The sequence below is a fragment of the Nannospalax galili genome, unplaced genomic scaffold (assembly GCF_000622305.1).
Source record: "Nannospalax galili isolate Female #2095 unplaced genomic scaffold, S.galili_v1.0 scaffold1105, whole genome shotgun sequence".
Taxonomy (NCBI): domain Eukaryota; kingdom Metazoa; phylum Chordata; class Mammalia; order Rodentia; family Spalacidae; genus Nannospalax; species Nannospalax galili.
Window position 1 is genome coordinate 41,670 of NW_008353211.1, and position 25,242 is coordinate 66,911.

Here is a 25,242-nt window from a genome sequence, read left to right on the forward strand (position 1 = left end):
GGAGCTGGAGTTACAGGTGGTTGTGAGCTACAGGACATGGGTGTCAAACTCCATCCTCTGCAAGAGCAGCATGTGTTAACCTCTGAGCCATCTCTCCAGCCCCTTGTTACTTGGTCTCTTATTAACTTGTAACAAGGTGTCAGGTGCTGCACGGCTGTTGCTATAGGAAAAAAAAAATGAACAGCATGCATAGGGTTCCTGCCTTTGTGGATCTTATGATCTAGTCAAGAGGACAGATATTAAAGAAATTATTCTATAATTTATTCTTTTTTTTGGCAGTACTCATATTGAACCTATGGCCTGTGCATTTTAGGTGGGTACTCTACCACTGAGCTATGCCTGCAGACTTCTTTTTGCTTTTTATTTAGAGATAGGTTGGTTGCCTAGGTTGGATTTAAACTCACTCTGTTGCCAGGGCTGCTCTTGATTTTGAGAACCTCCTGCCTCAGCAAGCCCAGCAGTTCTATAATTACTGTAATTAACACCGAGATAATGCTTTCTGTTTGTTGTTTGTTTTTTGAGACAGGGTCTACTATGTGGACCAGGCTGTCCTAGAACTCACAGAGATCTGCTTGCCTCTGCCTCTAGGATTAAAGGCATGCATCACCATGCCCAGCTGAGATAATGTTTTGCTTAGTGGTGGGGATCAAGCTAGGGCCTCATGCATGCCTCAGGTTCCATACCACTGAACTGTATTTGCAGCCACTGAAATAAATTCCCTGGAGCGTTCAAAGCAGGCTTCAGTGAAGAGGCAGCAGCTAAACAGTCATGTGAGGAGGGGATAGCCAGGCTGAGGGGGCTGGTGCTTGATTGTGAAATGGCACAGATTTGAGAAACTTTAAAATAAGTGCGATCAGAGCAGCAATGTTGAACGAGGGGCAGAGGGCCAGAGATCTGTCTTAGAGACTAGCATTTTGGTTTATTGGCTATGACCTTGGGGAAATCATTTAAATTTTCTTTTTTTTTTTTTTTTTATTGTTTTTTTTGAGACAATTTGTTTGAGCTTATGGTTCCAGGGGAATTGCAGTCTGTCTTGGCGGGGAGGCATGGTGGCAGAGGGGGCTAGAAGAGGAGCAGAAGCTAAGCTCTACATCTTCAAGCAGGCAAAGGAAGCAAGAGAACAACTGCAGATCTGGCAAAGTTTAAGAACTCTCTAAGTACACCCTTATTTATTTATTTATTGTGTGTGTGTGTGTGTGTGTGTGTGTGTGCCACAGAGCATGTGTGGAGATCAGAGGACAGCTTTCTGGAGTTGGTTCTCTCCTTCCATCATGTGGGTCTTGGGGTTTGAACTCAGGTCTTTAGGCTTGGCAGCAGACACCTTTATGTCCTGAACCATCTTGCAGGGCCCCATTTTAATTTTCTGGGCTCCAGTTCTCTCATCTGACATGGGGAGATGATTACCATAAAGAAATAAAAGAATTAGGATAAGCAGTGCATGGTGGCACAAGCCTTTAATTATTCCAGCACTCGAGAGGCAGAAGCAGGTGACTCTCTGTGAGATTGAGGACAGCCTGGTCTACATAGTGAGTTCCTGACCAGCTAAGGCTACAAGGAGACTTTGTCTCAAAAAAACACAAACAAAAACAAAAACTAAAAACCAAAACAAAAAAAAATCCAACAATAAAAAAGAATTAGGACAGAGGGGACTGGTGGTGTGGTTCAGTGGTAAAGTGCTTAGCTAGTAGGTAAAAGGTCCTGGGTTCCATTTACAGCAATGCATGCATGCTGTATTTATGTGTGCACACATGCACATAGGCACATGCACACACAGACACACAGGCACACACACAGGCACATACACAGAGGAAGAGAGAGAGAGAGAGAGAGAGAGAGAGAGAGAGAGAGAGAGTTAGGAGATAATGTAATGAAATTACACACCATCAAGGTATTCTGTTTCTGCACAGACCCAAATGTAACAAACACCCCAAACATCTGAAGGTGTATATGAGTCACGCAGTTGCTGCAGAACTCCAGAGCCATGGCAGGAAAGACAGAGAAGGAGGAGTAAAGCCAGCAGGTGCTTGTTTACTCTCACTTGCTAAAAGAAGAGCTGGTTTTACTTCTGTTCCTGGCTTTCACCTCCTCCAGGATCCCAATGGTTCACGTGTTTCTTGGACACAGGGCAGAACGTGCTTGCCCCCCTGTGATAGGGTCACAAGTGTATGGACTTGGTTAAATTTACAGGCAAGGTCTGTGTGGGATCCTTCCCAGCAGTTTTATGGTGTTCCCATGAACAGAATTTCTAGTGTCTTGCCTCAGATTTCTTCCCTGGACTCCAAAAATATCCATTTGTGGGGATGGAGAGATAGCTCAGCGGTTAAGAGCACTGGCTGCTCTTGCAGAGGACCCGAGTTCGGTTCCCAGCACCCACTCAGCCGCCAACAACTGTCTGTAACTCCAGACAGGATGTTCCAACAGGGGACCCAACAGGCTCTTCCGACCTCTGTGGGTATTGCAAGACACGGGTGCACTTACATACATGCAAGCAGAATACTTATACACATAAAATAAAAATGTCCATTTACCAATAACTTCTTGTATTTATATGATAATCTTTTCTGAAATTTTAAATTTATCAATAGTCTGAAAACCAAAATTTTGTTTCTCATGCATTTGGTGGCAAAATTAGACGTGAAGTTATTTACAGATTCTATTTACCCTACCCAAAGTGAAGAGTCTGACATTTAAAACAGAAATATAATCCTGCATGTTTTGGCTTCAGATTTCAATATACATGTTAAATGGTGACCTAAAAATATTTATTTATGTATTTGAATTAGGGTCTCACCATGTCGCCCTGGCTGTCCTGGAATTTGCTATGTAGACCAGGCTGCCTGTGAATTTACAGACATCCACCTGCTCTGCTTCCTGAGTGCTGGGATTAAAGGGGTGTGCCATCATACTGGCCTATGATTTATTTTATTTTTAATTATGTGTATGAGTGAATCTCTCTCTCTCTCTCTCTCTCTCTCTCTCTCTCTCTCTCTCTCTCTTTCTTTCTCTGTATGTGAAGAGGTCAAAAAAGGGCATCAGATCCACTGGAGTTATAGGCAGTTATGAGTCATTGGGCATTGGTGCTGGGAACCAAACTCTGGTCCTCTGCAAGAGTAGCAAGTGCTCTTAACTACTGGAACAAATCTCCAGCCCCCTTAAAAATGATTTCTTGTCAGCTTTCTGTAAGTTCCTAATAGAATATGTTGAAGGGGGACAGATAAAGGCACGTTTGTACTTCCTACTGTAGAAAGGAAGGTGCATGTACTTACTGTACGGAGCTCAGCACATACACTGGTAACAGTTTCTTCTGAGTTAATCTCTAACTTGGGTGGCACCTAATGCAAGGCTCAGAGGTTTGGAGAGTATGATCTCTGCAGACAGAGATGATAATCAGGGAAAGTCCATGAATTTCAGAGACAAGGCTGACCACCTGATTGGAGAACAAGACTAAACTTTGGGGTGACTGTCTTTGTTTCCCTTCTCTATTAGGTCTGCTGGCTGGCAAGGAGCTCTAGGACAGATCTTTAGGGGATGGAGAGGTGGTTCAGCAGTTAAGAGCACTTGCTACTCTTGCAGAGACTCCCAATTCAGTTCCCAGCACCAATGATGGTGACTCCCAACCACCTGTAACTGCAGCTCCAGGGGATCTGACATTCTCTTCTGGCCTCTGTAGGCACTTGCACACACACAGAGACACATGCACAAGCAATAATAAAGTAGTAAGCTCATCTTTCCCTGCAGTGTAGACCAAGTGCAGATTAAGTGACTGAAAACAGACTGTCTATAACTCCAGTTCCAGGGGGTCTAATGCCCTCTTCTGACCTCCTTGAGCATTGCATGCAGGCAAAACATATACATAATTAAAAAAAATATTTTATTTATTACTTTTTAAATTTTATGTGTATGAGTGTATTGCTTGCATGTATGTGAGTGCACCCGTGTTGTGCAATGCCGCAGAGGTCAGAAGAGGGCTTTGGATTCCCCTGGAACTGGAGTTAAGGATGGTTCATAGCCGCCATGTGGGTGCTGGTAATCAAACCCAGGACCTCTGCAAGAGCAGTCAGTGCTCTTAACTGCTGAGCCATCTCTCCATCCCCCCCATACACATAATTAAAAAAAAAACCCAAAAATTCTCATAGTTCCTAGAATATAAATGCTTAGCAAATTTGTATTTGTGAGACTCGAGTCTGTTTTTGGTCAGTTCATCTGCACTTGGTCTACACTGCAGGGAAAAATGAGCTTACTACTTTATTATTGCTTGGTTACTCTAGATCTTAATTACACTGTGTTCATTCACTTATTTCTTAAGGGCTTACTTGTGGAGACATTATTTATAGAGGTAATTCACACTGCCAACTTGGTAACCTGGTTATTAGCTCTGAGTGCCCCTGGGACAGTGGTAGGCTCCCAAGCCTCTGGGCCTCCTTTGGGTGGGGGATGTTAACTTGAGAAAGGGTTCTCACAATGTGGGTTTCTTATTTCACTGAAGTTTTTTGGACTCCAGACTCTCCTGGGCTGCAAAGGCATAACAGATTGGCTAATCTTCCTGTTCCCTGTGCTGGAGCAAAGTAGGAAGGCGTAGGGTGTCAGGAACACACTTGTCGGATCTGAATGTCCCCAACCTCCCCAGTTCGTATATTGAGGCCTAATATACAGTGTGATGGTATTCATGGTGGGGCTTTGGGGGAGGTTCTTAGTGCCTTTGTAAAAGAAGTCCTATTGGGTTGGGGGTTTGACTCCATGGGGGAGTGCTAGCCTGGCATGTACAAATCTGAATTGCTCAACACTGAGGGGAAAAAAGGAGTTTGTGTGAGACTATAACTAAGGAGGTTCCATTTGTGAGGAAGAGGCAGGTAACTTGATCCAACTTTCAGACATGTCAATAAATTTCTGGGATTTTGCGGGGTTGGGGGTGGTCCTGAGGAAACAGGGTCTCACTGTAGCCCAGCATCCTGGCTGGGACTTCTTTTTGGTAACTCTATTGGATAAATTTCTGGGATTTTGCGGGGTTGGGGGTGGTCCTGAGGAAACAGCATCTCACTGTAGCCCAGCATCCTGGCTGGGACTTCTTTTTGGTAACTCTATTGCATGGTGTGTGTGTGTGTGTGTGTGTGTGTGTGCGTGTGTGTGTGTATGTATAGATCAATTTTCTCTTTTCACCACATGGGTTACAGGGATTGAACTCAAGTCCAGGTCATCTGGCTTCAAAGCCAGTGCTTTTACTCACTAAGCCATCTCGCTGGCTCTATCCTCAACCTCTTCCGGTTCCAAAATTCTGAGGTCTTGTTTCTATTATGAAAGGAAGAAAAGAGTTAGGTGTGGTGGGGCATGATTGTAATCCCTGTACTTCAGACAGAGTCTTCTTGTACCCCCAACTGGCTTGGAACTTACTATGTAGACCAGGCTGGCCTCAAACTCACAGAGATCTGCCTGCCTCTGCTTGCCAAGTGCTGGGACTAAAGGCGTGTACCACTGCACCTGGCAGCATCTCTGACTTTTGAAGCCTTACCCCATACATTTTTTTCTGAACAGTTGTAAAGGACAGAAAACAGTCTCTAAAGATGAGTCCTTTACCTCAGGGATGAGGATTTCTGTCCTTCACATGTTGCTCAGTCACTTCAGGTGGGAAATAGAACAGAATGCACTTTGATCTTTGATCAGGATGCTATGTGGAGGGAGGTCAAAGAGAGGAGTGCCTCAAAACTAAACTTCCAAGCCAGGGTGCAGTAATACTATAATCCCAGTACTCAGGATGTAGAGGCAGGAGGATCAGTAGTTCAAGGTCATTTTTAGCTGCATAGCAAGTTTGAGAGTTTGAGGCCAGCCTGTGATTCATGAGACACTGTCTCAAAAACTATCACCACCACTAACACCCCCCACCCCAAACCTCTAAACTTCTGTAAAAATATTTTTATTTATTTATTATTTATAAACAGGGTTTCACTATGTCGCACTGGCTGGCCTGGAACTCACTATGTAGACCAGGCCAGAGATCCACCTGCCTCTGTCTGCTGACTGCTGGAATTAAAGATGTGTGCTACCATGCCTGGCTATTTTTATCATTTTAAATTATATGTATGTATGTATGTACATATGTATGTCTGTGTGTCTGTGTGGGGATATGTTCACTGTGCATCCAGCCCCTGTAATTTTATTTTTGATACAGAGTCTCACTATGTAGTCCTAGTTGGCATGAAACTCACTATGTAGACCTGGCTAATCTCAAACTCACAGAGGCCTGCCTGCCTCTGCCTCCTGAGTGCTGGGATTAAAAATATGTGACACCACTCTAGCGTGGCTTCAAACTCTTTGTATAGCCCAAGGCTGGGTTTGAACTAGTGATCCTCCTGCCTCAGCTTGCTAAGTGCTGGCATTATTGGCATGTACCATGATGCTTGGCAAAACTAAACTTTGAAAGCTGGGCACTGTAATCCTAGTACTCAGGAGTCAGGGGCAGGAAGATTGCCACAAGTCAAAGGCTAGCCTATTCTACGAAGTTAAGTTCTCAGTCAGTTGAGGCTTCATAGCAAGACCCTGTCTAAAAATGAATTAATTTGGGGAACTGGAGAGACAGCTCAGCAGTTAAGAGCACTGTCTGTTCTTGCAGAGGACCTGGGTTCGAGTCTCAGCTCCCACATGGTGGCTAACAACCATATGTAACTCCAGTTCCAGGAGAATCTGACACCCTTTTCTGACCTCTATGGGCATTGCATGACAAGGGTGTACTCACATACATGCAGGTAATACACACAAACACATAAATCAATAAAAAAATTAATTTGGGTGCAGAGTAACGAGCTTGAATTTGAATATTGATGCTGCAGACTTCCTAGCTGATGACCTCTGAGTGCTTTCACCTTCTCTAAACCATTTTAGTCTAACACAACGGTATCCAACACAAGTACATGGGTATCTACTTTGTGTGGTGCTGTGAGGATTGGATTAGATGCTCCCTGCAGAGCCCAGCATCTCATAGATCATCAATAAATTGAGGTGCTTTGGTTACTTTGTTTTCATGGCGACTGGGCTGTATACTTTCAGAGGTGGGCAGAAGAAGGGGCTGAATGGGGAGAAAAGAAGTGGATCATGGGAAATAAAATAAACAACACTGACCCTTCTCAGGCAATCTGAGTAGGAACTCCACTAGTTCTGTGGGAAAATGTTCAAAAACTATGAAAGGAGACAGCATTGCAAATTGTACAGAAGTGAGAGGAGGAAGGGATTGAGCCCAGGTACCTTTTCAGAAGAAAAGTGTTTGTATTTGGTGTGGAGGAAGGAAGGAAGTGGAGGGCTGGAGGTAGACCACTCAGCACATGTGAAGTCCTGGTTCAAGGCCAGCCAGCATCATCCCCCACCTGATACACTGTAGGGAGGGCAGAGTTAGCACACTTAAGTAGTGCAGTTGGGGGCAGGGCCTCAGCGATGTCCTGAGGAATACAGACTAGGAATCCTGGAAGTGATACTGGAGAATGAAAAGGCAGGACAGCAGGAAGAAGCAGCTATGGAGGGCTCCAGAGGTGAGCAGTTTGTCCAGTGAGCACATTGGAGGCCCTAGATGGAGAGCAGTTTGTGACTCCCTGACACTTGCTCAAATGTTCCCCTGTAGTAGGGTGCTGCCAGGTCTGGGAAGGGTCCCTGGGAGCCCAGCCCTGCCAGGACCACATGGGATCACAAGAGAGGTAGAAGGGCCAGCCCGCAGGCTCTGCAGAGTCAGGGAGCTCATCTTCCTGTCTGGGAGGCTTGTCCTCATGACCTTCTGGTGTCAGGAACGTTAGTTGGTGTCACATTTCTTCAATTCAGTTCTGTTGAGGAGACAGGGCACTCAGGGTGACTGTCATTCCCAGGGGTTAAAAACCCTTCTAAATCTCTTCTGCCCTTTCCAGCTCAGTGGTTCTCAAGCTTTAGGCAGCATTTAGACACTTTGTGGTGTTTCTTTTCTGTATTTACAGTGGTGTGTGAGGGGGTGCACTTATGGATAGGGCAGGTGTAAAAGCAATTTTCTACAGGATGAAGAGTACTCCCTTACTCAGATTTTCAAAAGTCCCCGAGGACATTCATGTAGATGAAATCTTGTGTTTAATTATCTGAGCCTAGAACTTAATAGTTCTTTTTAAAAAATGGTCTAAATATGCAATGAACCTTCTAGGAATGCAATTACAGTTCTGTGCAAGTTTAGGGAAAGCTGACTTGGTTACCGTGAATTGTACAACATTTCATGGTGTCATTTCATTGATGGCAACCTGCCGGAGGTATTGAGTCACCGGCTGTGCACCTGTGTGAGCGTGTGTTGGTAGCAATTCCATCTCCATGACTCTCCATGGAGAGATGTAAGTATCTGCCTCCTTCCAGGGAAGCCCTAGCTTGGCACTCTTGTTAAAATACTGTTTATGTTATTTTATTACAAATTGCCGTTCTTTGATTTCCTCTTTATGGGGGGGGGAATGCTTTGGTGCCATTTAGTCATGTGTGGAGGGAGGTGATGTAATCTATGAATGTCAGTGATTGGTGGTATAGGGGTCATGGGTTGAAAACCTTGGCTCTAGTGGGCATTACAATATCTGGTTTCCTCCCACCTTTTTAGAGGGACTGGACAGAAAGGCGTGTCCCTCGGTTCTTCATTCTCAGAGGGACCCTTTCCTCACCAACATCATCAAGGACAATCAGACCTCAGTCAGGGTGTCAGCTGTCAAAAGGCCTGCAGGTCCTATAACTGGAGGGCCTCCAGCTCACAGAGGTGTTAGGCCCTGAGTGTTGACTATAATACTGGATCCTGCCCACCTGGAGGTTTTCTTTCCTGGAGTTCCCCTTTCTTCATCAACCTCAGTTTCCCCTCCCTGATGCTCCCCTTCCGGGCCTTTGCTTTCCCCTCTGGAGCTTGCAAATAGCCTGCGGCTAGACCAGGGAGCCGCCCTGGGCAGCTCGGCTTCTCCATCCTCTCTTCTCCGGCCACCTAGGCGGCTCCGGGCGCCCCCTCCACCCGTAGCTCCTTCAGACCCCGGCTTCTCCCTTCAGCTCCTGGCCCTTGGCCTGCTCTTTGCTCCGGTCGCCCGGATCTTCGTGCAACCGTCCTTTTCTCCACCTTCACGCAGGCTCCTGTCTCAGTGCCAGCTCTTCTGCACTGGGATCGGGTCGCTTCACCCCACGCTGGCCTTCAGCCGGCGCTCAGTCCTCGCGCGTGTGCAGATCCCGGGTCCCCGCGGTGCCACCTCTCCGCCCCCCGCGCCGTGGGCGGTCCAGGGCGGGGCCGGGATCTGGGGCGGCTCCCGGGGCTCGGGTGGTGGGAGGCGCCCTCTCCGGTCTCCCCCTCCCTTCCCCCCGCCCCGTCTTCTCCTGCACCCTCCTTCCTCCCTCCGCCCGAGAGCTTCCCTGGTCCCCGGCGCCGCCTCCTTCCCTCCCGGCTCCGCGCTCCCGCGGCCGCCGCCGCCCCGGGGAAGGAGAGCCGGGGGTGGGGTTTGCAGGGGAACGGGAGAGCAGGGAAAGACCCCGGCTTCCCGGGGAGGAAGGCCGGGGGAGGGGAAGGTGGAGGAGCGGGAGGGAGCGCGGGGAGCAGCGGTCCGGCCTGGGGCCTGGAGGCCCGGGGAGCGCCGGGGAGCCGGCCGGCCGCGGAGGTAAGCAGGGCCGCGGGCGCCGGGCGCGGACAGGGGAGCAGGGCCGGTCTCGCGGTGCCAGCGGCGGGCGATGGAGAGGCCGGACCCCGGAGCGTGGGTAAGCAGGGCTCGCCGGGGCCGCGGGGAGGAGGTGGAGTCCCGGGAGGGTGGGGGGCGAGGGAGGCCGGAGGAGGGTGGGGACAGTCGCTCTCTCCTCCTCTCCCCCGGCCCGTGCGGCTCCGCCCCCGCCACCTCCGCTGGGCGCCCTCCGTGTCCCCCTCTTTGGTGAGCCCGGCCAGGCCGGTCCAGGCCGCCGGCGGGCTCGGCGGGGCTAACGGCCGCCTCTTCCCCAGATGCTGCTGCTGCTGCTGCTGCTGCTGGCGCCGCTCTTCCTCCGCCCCCTGGGCGCGGGCGGGGCGCAGGCCCCCAACGCCACCTCGGAAGGTGCACCCTCCTCCGCCGCCCTCTCCCATCCCGCGGTCCCTTTCCCTGCACGCCTCCTTTCCGGTCCTCAGCACTCTCCCCAGGGCATTCCGGTCTGCGGCCGTTTCTCTACTGACCTCCTTTCCGTCACCTCGCATCACCACGAGCATCCTCACGTTGCTACTCTACACCGCCTTTCTGTGACCCCGAATTCTCTCTCAGCTCCACCTCCCCTTCCGGGCCCCACATAACTACAGCACCCTCTTCCGTGGTCCCACGTTATTTCCTTGATGGTCTCGTGCTGTCCTCCTCTTCTTCAGCCCTCGTCCCTCATTTTAACCACAGTCCCCCCACATAGTATGTTATGCCTCTCACTATTCCTCATTGTACCTTCCTATTCTTGGACTCTCTCATCAGCTTTAGCCTTAACCCCTAACTGTCCTGCAGCCCGGGGTTCTTACCTGTTCCCCCTCCCACCTTCCAGTCCCCATCCCTCTCCCAACCTACTGTCCGTCTCTAGCCTGACCACTGCCACACCCTGCTCTCCCTCCTCCCACTGCGGCGCCTCCTTCGCGCTCCCACGGTTCCCGTGTGCCTCCCCACTCCCCCTCAGGTTGCCAGATTATACACCCGCCCTGGGAAGGGGGCATCAGGTACCGCGGCCTGACTCGCGACCAGGTGAAGGCCATCAACTTCCTGCCGGTGGACTACGAGATCGAGTATGTGTGCCGGGGGGAGCGCGAGGTGGTGGGGCCCAAGGTGCGCAAGTGCCTGGCCAACGGTTCCTGGACGGATATGGACACACCCAGTCGCTGTGGTGAGTAGTGGGTGAAGCCCCTCCCCTCCTCAAGGCCATTCCTTTTCCTGTCTTAAACCTAAGATTGTTGCTTAGCATGTCAGCGCTTTAAATCCAGTGTTACCAAATTCACCAATAGGTTTAATGAGTGAGTTCAATGGGCTGGTACAAGTTTGTGCATTTCCCTTCATCCTCTTTATTAGGCCACTGATCATTGGCCGAAATAACTTTGACTATTCATATTAGGAGTTACTCTTTGAGGATCATTGGTGAGAGATTACACTAAAAAATTTTAAAATGATTTCATCACATTTTCTGACTCCTTTGTCTCCAACTCAGTGGCCTTATAAACTAAACTGGTATAGACCAACCATAAAAAGAAAAGCGAGCCTGATGGTGCATGCAAAGTTATATACATCTACACATTTCAAAGCAGAGAGAGCCACCCACTTTGGAGTGCTGTGAGCAGATCCCATTTTGTGTGCTTATAGCTCCATCTTGGGTTTCGAGGATGCAAATGCTGTTTCCTTTTTTCCTGGTGGGATTGTGGATGCTGGGGTTTAAAGTTATATACATCTACACATTTCAAAGCAGAGCCACCCACTTCGGAGTGCTGTGAGCAGATCCCATTTTGTGTGCTTATAGCTCCATCTTGGGTTTCGAGGATGCAAATGCTGTTTCCTTTTTTCCTGGTGGGATTGTGGATGCTGGGGTTTAGGGAGGAGAGAGTGGTAGGGTGGCACAGCTCTCTCACATCTGATTTCCTCTAGAGCAGAATGCTTGTGGACCTGAACCCAAGCCTGAACTCCCTACACTCCCAAGGGAAAGGAGCCTCTCTCTACAACTTGACTTTCTTGTTTCCTCTCTCTCCACAGTCCGAATCTGCTCCAAGTCTTATTTGACCCTGGAAAATGGGAAGGTTTTCCTGACGGGTGGGGACCTCCCAGCTCTGGATGGAGCCCGGGTGGATTTCCGATGTGACCCCGACTTTCATCTGGTGGGCAGCTCCCGGAGCATCTGTAGTCAGGGCCAGTGGAGCACCCCCAAGCCCCACTGCCAGGGTGAGGGTAACAGCTGCCTGCCTGCAGCCGATAAGGGTGCTTGTACCAGGATGGGAGTTGGGTGGGAATGGATAGAGGAACAGGATGGGTGCTTTGAAGACTGTAGGGAGGGCCCTGGGAAGACAGGTGAAAGCACTGCCCTTTCCACCATCCACCTGCCTCAGACTTGCCCACAGTCCCTGGCAGTTACTTTACTTGTGCGGACTTCCCTCCACCCCCTTTCTGTCTTCCTACACTCAAATCTTGGGCCTTTTGTTTTCTCTTTTCCTTCATGAGTCTCACCCTCCCTCACCTTCTTAAGGTTTAATTAACCTCTGGTTTTCCCTAGACTCATCCCTGTTCTCTAGACCTACAACTTTCTATCACTTTCTTCTAGAATTGTTCCTTTGCCACTCATCTATAATCGGATGACTGTAAAGATTCAGAATTAAATCATACATTATGTTTAGAAAAATGGATGAGATCTGGGAGTGGAAACATATTCAAGAGGCAAAAGAGGGGACATGTGGTCAGAACATTGAGGACAACTCAAGGACAGATGGGCCTACTCTGGACCTTGTCTCTACTTTCTATAAGCTGTCATGTCTAGGGAACAATTGTTTCTGTGTCTCCTACCTCTCCTGCCCACTTTTTGCTGACTAGTTCTGCACACCTATTCTGGGCACCCAAACTCTTCCCCGAGATGCAAGTTAAGCACCCTCAATTGAGGGAGAGTTCCTCAGTTCTCACAGAGCCCTCTTTTGAGTTCTAAGAATGTGTTCAGATGCTAACCAACTTTTGGAAAAATTACAGAATTAAGGTATTTTAACAGCAACTATTTAAAATCAATTGAATTTGTAATTTTTTCCTTAGAGACCCCTTAGACTTTTTATACTATCCAAGCTTCCCAAACCAAGATATGTCTCCCCTTTAGTTGCTGGCACTCCTGTCAACAAATTCTGTTGTCCTTTGAACAATAAAAGAAGAAAACACCAAGTCCTGACCCCCAGCCCCACCTTGCTCTTATCCCCAGGCAACCCTTCCCTCAGAAACGCAGTCTCGGCTCGGCATGAACAGGTGTGGGAGGGGGCTGGGGATCAGGCCTGGGAACCTGGGCGCTCGTGGTAACTCTTCTCTGATCCCCGTCTTTCCTGCTGCCAGTGAACCGAACTCCACACTCAGGTGAGACTAGACTTCGTTCCCGCGTGCACACCGCCCCTCTCCCTCACTCCACCCCACCCCCTTCCCGCAGGATTCCTCCCCTAGGCTGTGGGCGTCGGGTCACTCATGCCTCCCCACACATTCCAGTTTGAGGCCGGGCCTCTGCCTACCGGTTTCTCGCGGTTTTCCCCCGGCCGCGCTCCCTCCCATCTCCCCGGCTCGGGAGAGCTCCCACCGCAGGCTGCGCTCCTCCCGGACTCGGCCTCGCGGCGTGCGCAAACCCGGCAGGGGGCAGCCGCGAGCCTGGGGAGGGGGGACCCCGCGGGGTTCCTTCCGACCTTCTGGGGACCGGTTCCCGCCACCCCCTCCCTAGGTTTCACCCGCGCCCTGTTCACCGGTCCCACCCTCGCCAGACCTGGCATCCCTTCCCCATCCTTCCTCCCCAGACTCCTTCTCCCGCCAGACCCCGATTCTCGTTTTCGGCTCCCCCAGCTTTCGCTTCCTTCCCAGATCCACATCGCTCCCTTCCTCACCCATCTTTCTGAAAAGCCGTTTTCCCTTCGCTCTCTGCCCGCCCTCAGCCATTCACCACATCTCCCACACCCCACTTTCAGACCCGGCACCAGCCCCCAACCTGTCCTACCCACCCTCACCCCATCTTTACTCTGTGCTTGGCCTCCGACCTCCAGCATCCCCTGGTCCCCTCCCCTCCTGCCTCCTTTCGGGAAGACCCCTCCCTTCCCGTGTCCCCTCCCCCCTCCCCTCGCGCAGCTTCGACTCCCATCCCCGCCCCCCGTGACGTCAGAGCCCCCTCCCAGCTCCTCTTCTCCCTCCTCCCTTCCGTCGGTCGGTCAGTCGGCGAGGAGAGTCCGCTTAGGCGGGAGCGCGCGGGGCCCTAGCGAGCCCAGGTCCAGCCTCCACGGGGCTCGGGCCCCTTGTCCCCGCGAGACCCGGGATGGAGGCGCCTCCCCGACCCCCCCCCAGCGGCCTTCACCAGGAGAAGTGTCCCCCCTGAGCTGCCTCCTCCCTGGCGGCCGCCCCCGCCCCTCCCCGCCATGGGGGTCCCGGGTCCCCCGGTGGGGTGGCCGCTGCCTCTTCTGCTGGTGATGGCGGCCGGGGTGGCTCCGGTGTGGGCCTCACACTCCCCGCACCTCCCGCGGCCTCACCCGAGGGTCCCCCCGCACCCTTCCTCAGAACGGCGCGCGGTGTACATCGGGGCGCTGTTTCCCATGAGCGGGGGCTGGCCGGGGGGCCAGGCCTGCCAGCCCGCGGTGGAGATGGCGCTGGAGGACGTGAACAGCCGCAGGGACATCCTGCCGGACTATGAGCTCAAGCTGATCCACCACGACAGCAAGGTTAGTCGGCCGAGGGGTTGGGGGGTCCGGGCGGGGGGCCTAGGTTGTGGATCCCCGGGGATCGCGAGGCAGACCCCTCCCAGTGTGACTGGCAGCACAGGAACTGGGGTGCAGGAGCACGGGGAGAAAGAATCGTAGGGCTGGAGGCCCAAGGCTAACCCTCCCGTAGGCAGTGCGAGACTCGCAGAAGTGCTAGTGCTGGGGGTCTTCGGCAGGTGCTGGTTCTCTAGGGGAGCAAACTAAGCCAGGCCAGGGTTGGGGGCTGGAAGGAACGTCAGAAGGGAGCTGATCAGGGGTTTACTTTTTTACCATGGTAACAAGGTAAAACTCCGCGTAGGTTGGGGCTGGTAGGGATAGGGAGAGGAGGGGGAGGGTTCAGAGAGGCATGAGAAATCTACTTTATTTATCAAAACAAACAGCCAGGTAGAGCTGCTTGACTGTCATCTTGACCCTGTGGGGGATTCCTGGACTGTGAGGATGTGTGGTCTGTGGCATTGGGAGAGACGGACTGATGATGGTCAAGAGGTGGGCTGAGGCCCTGGAGAGCAAATTGGCCTAGGGCCCACGCAGGAGACCCCACAACAGCATGGGGGTGACAGTCAGCGTACAGGGGGAACAGTCAGTGTACCGGGCGGGGTGGGGGTGGGAGATGGGGACGGTGAAGAATCCTGGATTTCCTGTGGAGCTTGGGGTCCTGGTCTTAGCTTCTCTTTATCATCTTGGGATGGAGGATTTGAGGAGAGAAACAAGATGTAGGGTTGAGAAGGGGCAGAGTGATGTAGGGAAATCAGGGGTGTTAGGGGATGGCCTACAGTAAGATTTCCTTCCTAGGCCTCTCCCTGGGGAGTGGGGGCAGACCACCACACCAGGAAGGAGGGAGGTTTGGGTTCTCTCTGACATGTGGCCCCAGAGATTTGAAAGTACAGGTGGGGAATTTGGCCATTTTACAATTGGGGTGTGCCTAAATATGTACCTAAAAAAATAGGCAAGTGCGGCCAAGAGGGGGCAGAAGTGAGGCAGCAGGCAGGGTGCTGGGGAAGGGAGAGCCAGGGACTGTTAACACCTTCTCTGTGGGTCTCAAACATCCTTGTGGATAAGAATCATCAGAAGACTTTAAAATACCAGGTCAAACCCCCTGGTCAGGAAGAATCCCAAGTAGTATTTGCATTTTCACCTACAAAATTCCAGCCTGAGTGTGGATTACCTCAGGACAGCTAACTCTAGGATGCCTGTAGGAAGAGAAGCCCCATGCAGAGCCTGTAGGGGAGGCAGGGGACAGAGGGTCAGATCTATTGGGAGAGCAAAATAGATAATTGGCTGTGGGGGCTGGGCTGGAAGAAGATCCAAGAGGGAGACAGGCTTTGGGATGGGGCACCACAGGGAGGCAAGGGAGGCCTTGCTGGACCTCAAACTCATCCCCCATGACAGGTGATTTCCTGAAGGTGTTGGGGAGCAGACGGGTGGGAGGCTAAGGGAAGGGAGAAGTGAAGGAGGAGGATAAAGCAGAGGATAACTGTTGGTAAGAGGGACCCCACAAAGGAGGGACTGTGCAGTGAACAGGGTGTGGAAGGGATGTAAGGAGACAGAGATGGTACACACATGGGGCCACACACATTATCTGTTTTATGTAACCATAGATTGCCACACATCCTCATTGCTCTATTAAACCATTTCTTCAGACAGACAGTGGTAGGACACTGAGGAACCTTGGGAGAAAGCTGCAGGTGGGGTCTGCTATCTAAGCTGGGAAGGTGGGACCCCAGAACTGTAAGGATGCTAAGTGGGAGCCATAGAGGTGTTGGATATGTATGTGAATCCTGCCCTTGACAGGGATTGAGGATAGGGCAGGCCACAGAGTTCAGGCTCCCCGCTGGCTTCATCTCCAACTTCCCACAGTGTCTTAAATGTCAGGCCTCAGTGGGGAGCAAGCAGGCTCCAGGTGTCTTTTTTATGCCCCCCTCCCAGTTCACCCTCTCCAGTCCCCTGTGCCTCCTTTCTGTGTCCCTCCTGCTCTGACTTCCCACTAACTGCCATTTCTTCTCCACTTCCTTTGAGGGGCTCCTGCAGCTTCTGAAAGGTCATTCTTCAGCAGGAGGGGAACAGACTGTGGGTGACCCGTGGCTGCCCCCCCCCATTTTTCCTCCTCCCACCTCTTTTCCTCTACAGCTTTCCCACTGCCTGGCTTTCAGGCACCCCTAATATCATCTGGCTTCTGGAGAGTTCTATTCCTTCTCCTGCTCGTCCTTGCTTTAGATTCTTCTTCACTTCCAGGGTCTTTTCTTTTTCTCTAATGGACCTGTCAAATGTCAGGTCCCAGCAGGAGAGGGTGGGGTGCTGAGCAGACCCCCTACTGGTCGTGTCCTGCTCTTTCTTGTTTATTTTTCACTAGTTTTGAACAGAGAAGAGGGAGGGAGAATAGCAAGGGGGAGACAGAGTTTGCCCACAGGAAGGTGGAAGCTGTCTGGAGACCTAGGGGAGAAAGTACTTATGTTCCTGCAGATTTCTTTTACAACCTAGAAACATGGGGTGGGGGACATGGGTGACTGGAGAGAGTGGGTTTGGGGATGGAGGATGGCATATGCATTAATATGGAAGGAGGGTGTGCAGTGAATGGATAGAGCTAAGGCTCCAGATGGAAGATGAGAGAAGTGATCTTAATGAAAGAGGAGAAAGAAGAGACTTGACAGGAAGAGAGGTTCAGGAAGGAGAATCTGTCAGTGATGGAAGTGAGTAATCGAGGAAGGAACTGGGTTGTCCAAGAAAAGACACAGGCATGGGGAAGGGGAGGAGCCCTGGGGAGCCTACCCTTTCATCCCCTCCCTCCTTCCTCAGTGTGACCCAGGCCAAGCCACCAAGTATTTATATGAACTGCTCTACAATGACCCCATCAAGATCATCCTCATGCCAGGCTGTAGCTCTGTCTCCACGCTTGTGGCGGAGGCTGCCCGGATGTGGAACCTCATCGTGGTATGCAGGGCCTGGGGTCGGCTCCTTTTGGCTTGTGCTAAGTGGAGGAATTGTGGTTATGTTTAAAAGGACTGGGGGGGGGGCTACTGCCAGGACTCAGCCTTCTGAGAACCTGAGCTGGTTGACCTTCTAGAAGCATTGTCTGAGGAGCTGGAGGGATCTGTGAGTGAGCACCCTGATTGTCTATTGGAGGGTGGGCCCTTGAGGATCATTTTCCTAGGACAAAAGTAAGGAGGTTTGGAGAGCGGGGTGGAGAAAACTGGAGCTCCAAGAAACAGCTCAAGGCACTCCCAGTGTCTTCAGTGGGGTCTTCAAGGACACTTCCTGTCTTTCTGCCTCAGCTCTCCTATGGCTCCAGCTCACCAGCCCTGTCCAACCGACAACGTTTCCCCACGTTTTTCCGAACACACCCATCCGCCACACTCCACAACCCCACCCGGGTGAAACTCTTTGAAAAGTGGGGTTGGAAGAAGATTGCCACTATCCAGCAGACCACAGAGGTCTTCACATCGGTGAGGAGGGACAGGGTGTGGGACAGGAGGTATGCCAGGGGCATCCCCTCAGTGCCCTGTTGGGGAAGTCTTAATATTTTACCACTCCAGAGGGCCAAGTCCTTGTTTTTTCTGTAGCCTGGGAATGAGTGAATTGGATTTTTGGGATCTTCTCCATGGTTTTACAATTGTTCTTCATTTTGATACACTGTTTATCAGACAGATCCAAAAGGACTCTGGGTTCAAACCCAAGTTGAGCCAAGAGGGAATAGGAAGCAGGGTCCTGAGGAAGCAGTAGGTTGTAATATTCTTGGGTAGGGTGACTGGAAATAGCATGAACAGCCCAGTGGGGTCAGGGAGGAAGAGGGTAGAGGGACAGGAGCAGACAAGAGACCAGCGGTAGTGTGTGGGTCTGATAGAGATACTGATGGACAAAGAAGTTGAAGGGGGACAGGGTTTGCGGAGGTGGAGGAAGTGCAGGCTTCACACAGAGGCAAACAGCCCAATTCTTCCTTTTGTTCTATTATTTGGGTCCTGTACAGTCATGTTCAGTGACCCTTTAATCCTTCTTCTCCACTTTTCCTTAGTGACTCAGTCCATTCTCCTTGGATTCTTTTGTCTGTCTGCCCACTTGCTTCTTGAATTGGCATCATCCTGTCTATTCCAGACCCTGCCTTCCCCTTTTATGGTCCTTTCTTGTTTGCTTCCCAGTGTCAGGAGTGGAATGGGTGTCAGGAGTGGGATAGGTGGGGTGGCATCCCTGGACACAGACCCTGAGAAGGGGGTTCACCATGCATCTTGGAAGCTACCTCCTAAGACTCAGGGTGCTTTCCTTTGCCCCCTTCTCACAGGGGCGCAGGAGGGCTGTTGGAATGAGGTTCAGCAAGTTGCTCTTTTGCTGTGAATTGTGGTCAGTCTCCACTTACCAGCTGTGCTTTGCCCCACCTGCCCTTCCTACCCTGCCTTCTTCCTACCTGTCTCTTATGCCCAACCAAGACTCTGGATGACCTAGAGGAGCGAGTGAAGGAGGCTGGGATTGAGATCACTTTCCGCCAGAGTTTCTTCTCAGATCCAGCTGTGCCAGTCAAAAACCTGAAGGTGGGCTGGCAGGGTTGGTGGGCTCAGCCTGAAAGAGAGGGAGGGTGGTCAGGGGGGAGGCGAGCCTGCGAGAGGGGTCATGTGGGAGGGTGGTCCATGGGAGAGGAGAGCCAGGGACTGATGTCCATTCTGAGAGGCAGCCGTGTCCCCTGGGAAGGTTTAGTTCCATCTTCCAGTTGACATTTATCCACTGCCCATTGAGCATTACTTTGCACTAAGCACTGGAGCTGGGAAGTCAACGTTGTGAAAGCGCTGGCTTAACCCCTCGGGCGCACTCGGTCCCTCAGGAGCTCTGTTTCTGTCTCCATTCTGTAGCGCCAGGATGCCCGAATCATCGTGGGACTTTTCTATGAGACTGAAGCCCGGAAAGTTTTTTGTGAGGTGGCGTTGGAATCTGGAGCTGGGCGGGGCTGGGTGGGCTCTTTGCTGCTGTTTTCTCTTGGGTCCTCCTTACTACATCTCTGCTTCAATTGACAGCAAACGACCCGAGGTGATAATTAATATCATGTCTGTCTGTTGGCTCTGGCCCTTGCCCCCACTTGCACACACACTTCATTTTCCTCCGTTCTGTTTCTGAACAGCCCATAACCCACCCCCTTTTTTTTTTTTATCCTGAGTGGTTGAAAAGGCTACTCAGAAATAGCAGGGCTGGGGAGAATTAGGGAGGAGGCTTGCTGAGCCTTTCCTATTTTTTAAAGAGTTAAAAAAATATTGTTAAATTTTAGGTTCACATACAAAGTAATGGGTTTCATTGAAGATTTAAAAAAAATCCTGTGTTTTCCTCATTGTCAAGGCTGAGACACTGCCACCACCTCCCCCAGAACAAAAGCAAACCCCACACACTCCCCTCCTGTTCTCCTACATGCAGGTCTACAAGGAGCGGCTCTTTGGGAAGAAGTATGTCTGGTTCCTCATCGGTTGGTATGCTGACAACTGGTTTAAGACCTACGACCCATCAATCAACTGTACAGTGGATGAGATGACCGAGGCTGTGGAAGGCCACATCACTACTGAAATCGTCATGCTGAATCCTGCCAACACCCGAAGCATTTCCAACATGGTGAGTGTGGGGATGCGGAGGCTGGCAGGGTGTAAGAGGACTGAGTGAGCCTTCTGGGGGTGGGGAGGGTAGACATGGAGTCTGGCACAGGATGGGAAGAGGTCTATGCCCACCTGTGTTTATTTGTGCAACATCTCCTGTGAGTTCTGTCTCTGCTGTTCTCTCCTTGGGCAGGAGAGAGAGAAACAGGGTGGTATGTTCAGTAGGTCTCTGGTGAGTGGAAGGGCTGTTACTATGGCAACAAGGAGCAGTTGTTGAGAAGTCAAGCAAGGGAGACTTGTTAATGATAATACAGACGCTTCTACACGCAGGCATGCCTTCACCAGAGCGCTTCTCCTGGGTACAAATGTGTTTATTTATTTATTTTTGATGACTTAGGTTAGTGCCTCAGAGAGTCATTCTTGATTGATAGGAGCTTTAGTTTGGATTCTGGCTTTTTTTCCTTTAATTTTGCATATAAAAGAGATTTTTGAACTCCTTTAACTCTAGATAGTTGACTGGTGTCAGATACTTGGAGCTGGAAGGTACATTGCCTGATTTGGGGTGTGTGTGAGTCAGTGCGTGTGGGCATTAGGGGAAGAGGCGCTTGCTGTTCAGCATTGTACCCCACAGTGGGAGAATCTCAGTCAGCTTAGAAGGGTATCCTGTATGTCTGTTTATCTTACTAGGCGTAGCCCCAGCTGTGATACCTGCTTTGGTAGGGGTGAGCTAATGATGGCTTTAATAACAAGTGCTTTTATAAGGAAAATCAGGAGGTTAGCTATATGATTTCAGGGATCTTAACAGCAATACTATGAAATAGATTTGTCATTTACATCTTAAGGGCTAGAAAACTAGGACTCAGAGATTTAGTGACTTGTCCTAGTTCATGCATCTGAATGGTCCTGTTGGAGCTGAGTCCTAGGTGATTCAAACACGGGCCTGCTCTGCCCATCACTTCCCATGGGAGAGCACTGAGCCTGACTAAAATGTCCATTCCTTGACTTGCTAATGCTGTGCCGCTGAGGCTGTTTGAGCAAAGCAGAAATGAGATTCAGGAAGCTGATTGTGGTGAAGGGTCAGCTGCTACATGGACTCTGATTATAGACCTTATTCTAGAATGTTCTAAGGGGATGCTATGTTTATTATTTTAATTGAAAAATGCAACGAAAAGATTCTGGACAGTTGCTTCACTGCATAGGACCAGAGAGCTGAGTCACCTCTGGAACCCAGAGAAGCCAGCAGGTGTCCCAAGTCAGAAAGCTTATTAGTGTTCTGAGCTCAGGACCTGCAATCAAGGCCTCTTAGCTTTTTCAATAGAGGAGAGAACCAGCTTTACAAGTGGCTAGGGAAGACTATAGATGATTCAAACAGCACCAAGAAAAATGGATCAGGCAAAAGTTGGACTGAGGGGTGAGAGGTTGGCAGAACCGTGGAGACCTAGAAAATGATCAGTGTTGCCTTCGCTTGGTGAGGTGGCTTCAGGTATGTGGCTCAGTAGTTCCCAAACTTGAGCTTCCCGTAGATTTCTGAGCCATTTCCTGGAGTTCTGATTCACTAGACCTGGGAGAGAACTTACATTTCTGGCAAGTTTCTGGAGGTTCTGGCTACCCACGAAAACCATTAGGGCTGAAGTTTTTAGCAAGGTTGCAATGTCCAGAGGGGTAGAGGGCAAGGATGTGTCTAAATATCCTACAGTGTACAGTTCAGCCCCCAGAAACAAGGCTGTCTTGCCTAAACTGTCAATAGTGTGGTGGTCAAAAAACCTTGGTTTAGAGAAAGAATCTTAGGGGAATGGAGAGTGAGGAGGCATGGCCGTTTGAAGGTGGGAGGCAGCAGGGATGAGATTGAGCACATCCTGATTGGGTCAGAGATCCCATCAGACCTAGGTACAGACCTACTTCAAGACACATGTGTCAGGTCACTGTTGAACCTCCTCCTTCATGTATAGAGGCAGCCTAACCAGACTGCTTAAAAAAAAAACTCAGAGCCAGGTTTGGTGGTGCATGCCTTTGAGCTGGCCAGGAACTCACTATATAGACCAGGCTGGCCTTGAACTCACAGAGATCTGCCTGCTTCTGCCCTCCGAGTGCTGGGACTAAAGGTGTGCACTACCACGGCCGGCTTCATTCAGTCATTTCTATGGACTGTGGAAATTTTGTTGTTCAGTTTGCCTCAACAGCTAGTAAAATTTCTCTTTGAAAATGTACAACCAAGCTGAGCATGGTGGCTGATGCCTATAACCCCAGCACTTAGGAGGTTGAGACAGGAGGAGTTCCAGGAGTTTGAAGCTAGCCTGGTTTACAATGTGGGACCATATCAACATAAACAACAACAACAAAACAAAAAGAAGACAAAAGAAAAAGTGTCACTATAATCTCTGCTAACTCAGGGGGAAGGATTTTTTTCATAGTTTTAGTCATGGGGGTGGTCATGAGAGTCCTCTTGGAATCTGTGTTGGGGGTAGTGACCTGAGTGAGCTGAGTGTTTGAGGATCTGGGCTAGGATAACATCATGCTGAGCACATTAATCCCTTCCCAATCTGGGTGATTTTCTGATGCAATCTTTGCTGAGAATCGGACAGACCTGGAGGCTGTGGGATTAACTGCTCAGAAAGTGCCGGCTTAGCTGCTGTCTGTGAGCAGGTGCACCCGAGAGGCTTCCATCTTAGAAGCAACACAAGGTAGCACCCAGTAAAAGCAGAGCTGTCGGTGCCAGATGTCCCAGGTTGGAATCCTGGCTCACCATACACTGGCATGTTATATGACCTTGTGCCTCTAAAAATAGGGATAATAATAGTCTATTAATTAGATGGTTTGAGGGTGGAATGCATTGATGTGTGTCTACACATAGTAAGGACAATGTAAATGTTAGCTACCATCGCCATCAATCCGTATAGAAGGCATGATGTATATTTAAAAAATATTTATTACGGTGTGTATGATGTGTAAGTTTGAGGGGGTGTGAACATGCCACAGTGCACACGTGGAGGTCGGAGGACATTTTGTAGAGTGAGTTCTCTCCTTCTGCCTTTATGTGGGTTCCTGGGATTGAATTCAGGTCATTGGGCTTGGGCAGCAAGCACTTTACCCATTGAGCTATCTTGCTGGCCCAGGAGAGATGATACTAATGAAATATCTCAACAAATGGGTTAAGAGGATTTGCAGATTTGAGATGTGTAGTGCATTCCCAAGGTTTCAGCCTTGTGCATTGGATAGCATTGGAGTGTGAGGAAGAAGGAGCTTAGTTGGTGTTTTGAGGTGTTTTTTGAGACAAGATCTCATTATGTAGCTCTGGCTGGCATGGAACTCATTATGTAGGCAGGGCTGACCTCAAACTCAGAGATATATGCCTGCCTCTGGCTCCCAAGTACCAGGATTAATGATGTCCATCACTACACTTGACTTTGTTTTTTGATATTTTGAGAAAGGATCTTGATATTTAGCCCTGGCTAGCCTTGAACTTGCTATATTGACCAGACTGACCTTGAATTTGAGACCCTCTGTCTCTGCCTCCTGAGTGCTGAGATTACAGGCATGCACCATTGTAGACCGACTTTTTAAAATATTTTATTTATAATTTTTATTTTATGTGTATGGGTATATGGCCTGAATGTATATAAGTACACCCATGTTGTGCAGTGCCCACGGAGGGCAATGCCCAGAAGAGGGCGTTGGATCTCCTGGAGCTGGAGATATGGATGGTTGTTAGCTGCCATGTGGCTGCTGGGCATCGAACCTGGGTCCTCTGGAAGGGCAGTCAGTCCTCCTACTTGCTGAGCTGTCTCTCCAGCACTGTAGACTGGCTTATTGTTTGTTATTGTTTTTGTAAAGATTTATTATTTTATGTGTGTGTGTCTGAGTGCATTTGTGTGCAGCACATGGGTACAGTGCCTGTGGAAGCCGGAAGAGGGTGTTGCTTTCTTAGAACTGCAGGCTGTTATGAGTTGCTTGATGCTGGAAATTGAACCTGGAGTCTGTGGAAAAGCAGCAAGCACTCTTACCACTGAGCTATCTCTCTAGTCCCTTGTTTCTTTCTTGAGGTGGGTCTCGCTGTTGCCCAGGCTGATTTTGAACTTACAGACTTATGGGGCCTCTGACTTTAGCCTCCCAAGTAGCTTGGACTGACAGGTGCTGCCCATGTTCCCGCCTTCAAATGGAGACCAGTGGTTATGTAGCTCCTATGTGTTGGGAGTAAATGATATGTATGTGATGGAAGGTCTCGGGCCAGAATTACAGGCCTGGGCATCAGGAACAAAGGTGAGGGTGCAACCCAGGGATATTCACAGAGAGAAAGTGTAACTTGCTTTGTACCCAGCATTTTATACGTGTTCTTACTTAATTCTTGCAGGAGCTCTTTAAGGCAGTTTTATTCCCATTTTAAAGCTGAATAGCCAGTTTAGTGAGATTTAATAACTGGCTTGAGATTTCATAGCCAGCAATGGTTTAATTAGAATTAGAACCCATCCATCTATGTATTCATTCAATGGACTTATTTTTTTTTCTGTTTTATATTGTTTTAAAATTTTTCTTGAACTTTTGTAGTTTCATACAACAGTTCTTAATCAAATTTAGACCCCTTCCCCAGTCATGCCTTCCTAATTTTTCCCTCTTAAAGATGTTATTGTTTTAGAATAGTTTTAAATTTACAGCAAAATTGAAAGCAAGATACAGAGTCCCCACACCCCCATGTCCAGCATCAGCCTCCTCCACTGCGAGTGCATTTGTTACAGTTGGTGATCCTGCGCTGATAGGCTACTGTAGCCCAGAGTCCACAGTTTATATTAGGGTCTGTTGTGAGTGTTGTGCATTCTGTGGGTTCAGGGTAATATATGTACAACACCTTTACAGTGTTGTACACAGCATCATACACAGAGCTCCAGGGACATTTATTGTTTGTCCACTGTGGGCTGGGCTCAATGCTAGGTGCTAAATAAGGGAGGAATGGAGCTTGATCCTGTCCTAGGGATAGTTGAGCCTGGACCTGCGTGTCTCAAAGCCTAGGGTGTTTCCAGAAAGCTGCATAGAAAAAAAAAGGTCAGGGCATGGAAACAAAGATTTTAAGAACTATATTTTTAATTCCTGGTGTGGTGGTGCTCACTTTTTAGTACTAGCACTTAGGAGGCAGAGGCAGGTGGATCTCTGTGATATTGAGGCCAGCCTGGTCTATATAGTGAGTTTCAGGCCAGCTGGGCCTACAGGGAGACCCTGTCTGAAAAACAAAAGAAGAATGAAAGAAAGAAAGAAAGAAAGAAAGAAAGAAAGAAAGAAAGAAAGAAAGAAAGAAAG

General features: G+C 49.8%; 1 protein-coding gene across 1 annotated transcript in view; it reads left to right on the forward strand.

Annotated features, from left to right (window-relative positions):
- The first annotated feature begins 9,384 nt into the window (after nucleotides 1-9,384).
- The window catches only part of Gabbr1 (gamma-aminobutyric acid type B receptor subunit 1), a 29,999-nt gene continuing 14,141 nt past the window's right edge, over nucleotides 9,385-25,242 (forward strand). The window contains exons 1-11 of the mRNA XM_008850452.3: nucleotides 9,385-9,702; nucleotides 9,938-10,028; nucleotides 10,621-10,824; nucleotides 11,679-11,864; nucleotides 13,005-13,025; nucleotides 14,199-14,359; nucleotides 17,192-17,326; nucleotides 17,668-17,838; nucleotides 18,814-18,915; nucleotides 19,231-19,296; nucleotides 19,784-19,975. Of these exons, the coding sequence (XP_008848674.1) occupies nucleotides 9,676-9,702; nucleotides 9,938-10,028; nucleotides 10,621-10,824; nucleotides 11,679-11,864; nucleotides 13,005-13,025; nucleotides 14,199-14,359; nucleotides 17,192-17,326; nucleotides 17,668-17,838; nucleotides 18,814-18,915; nucleotides 19,231-19,296; nucleotides 19,784-19,975 (1,356 nt within the window). The 5' untranslated portion in view covers nucleotides 9,385-9,675. The remainder of the gene's footprint in view (nucleotides 9,703-9,937; nucleotides 10,029-10,620; nucleotides 10,825-11,678; nucleotides 11,865-13,004; nucleotides 13,026-14,198; nucleotides 14,360-17,191; nucleotides 17,327-17,667; nucleotides 17,839-18,813; nucleotides 18,916-19,230; nucleotides 19,297-19,783; nucleotides 19,976-25,242) is intronic.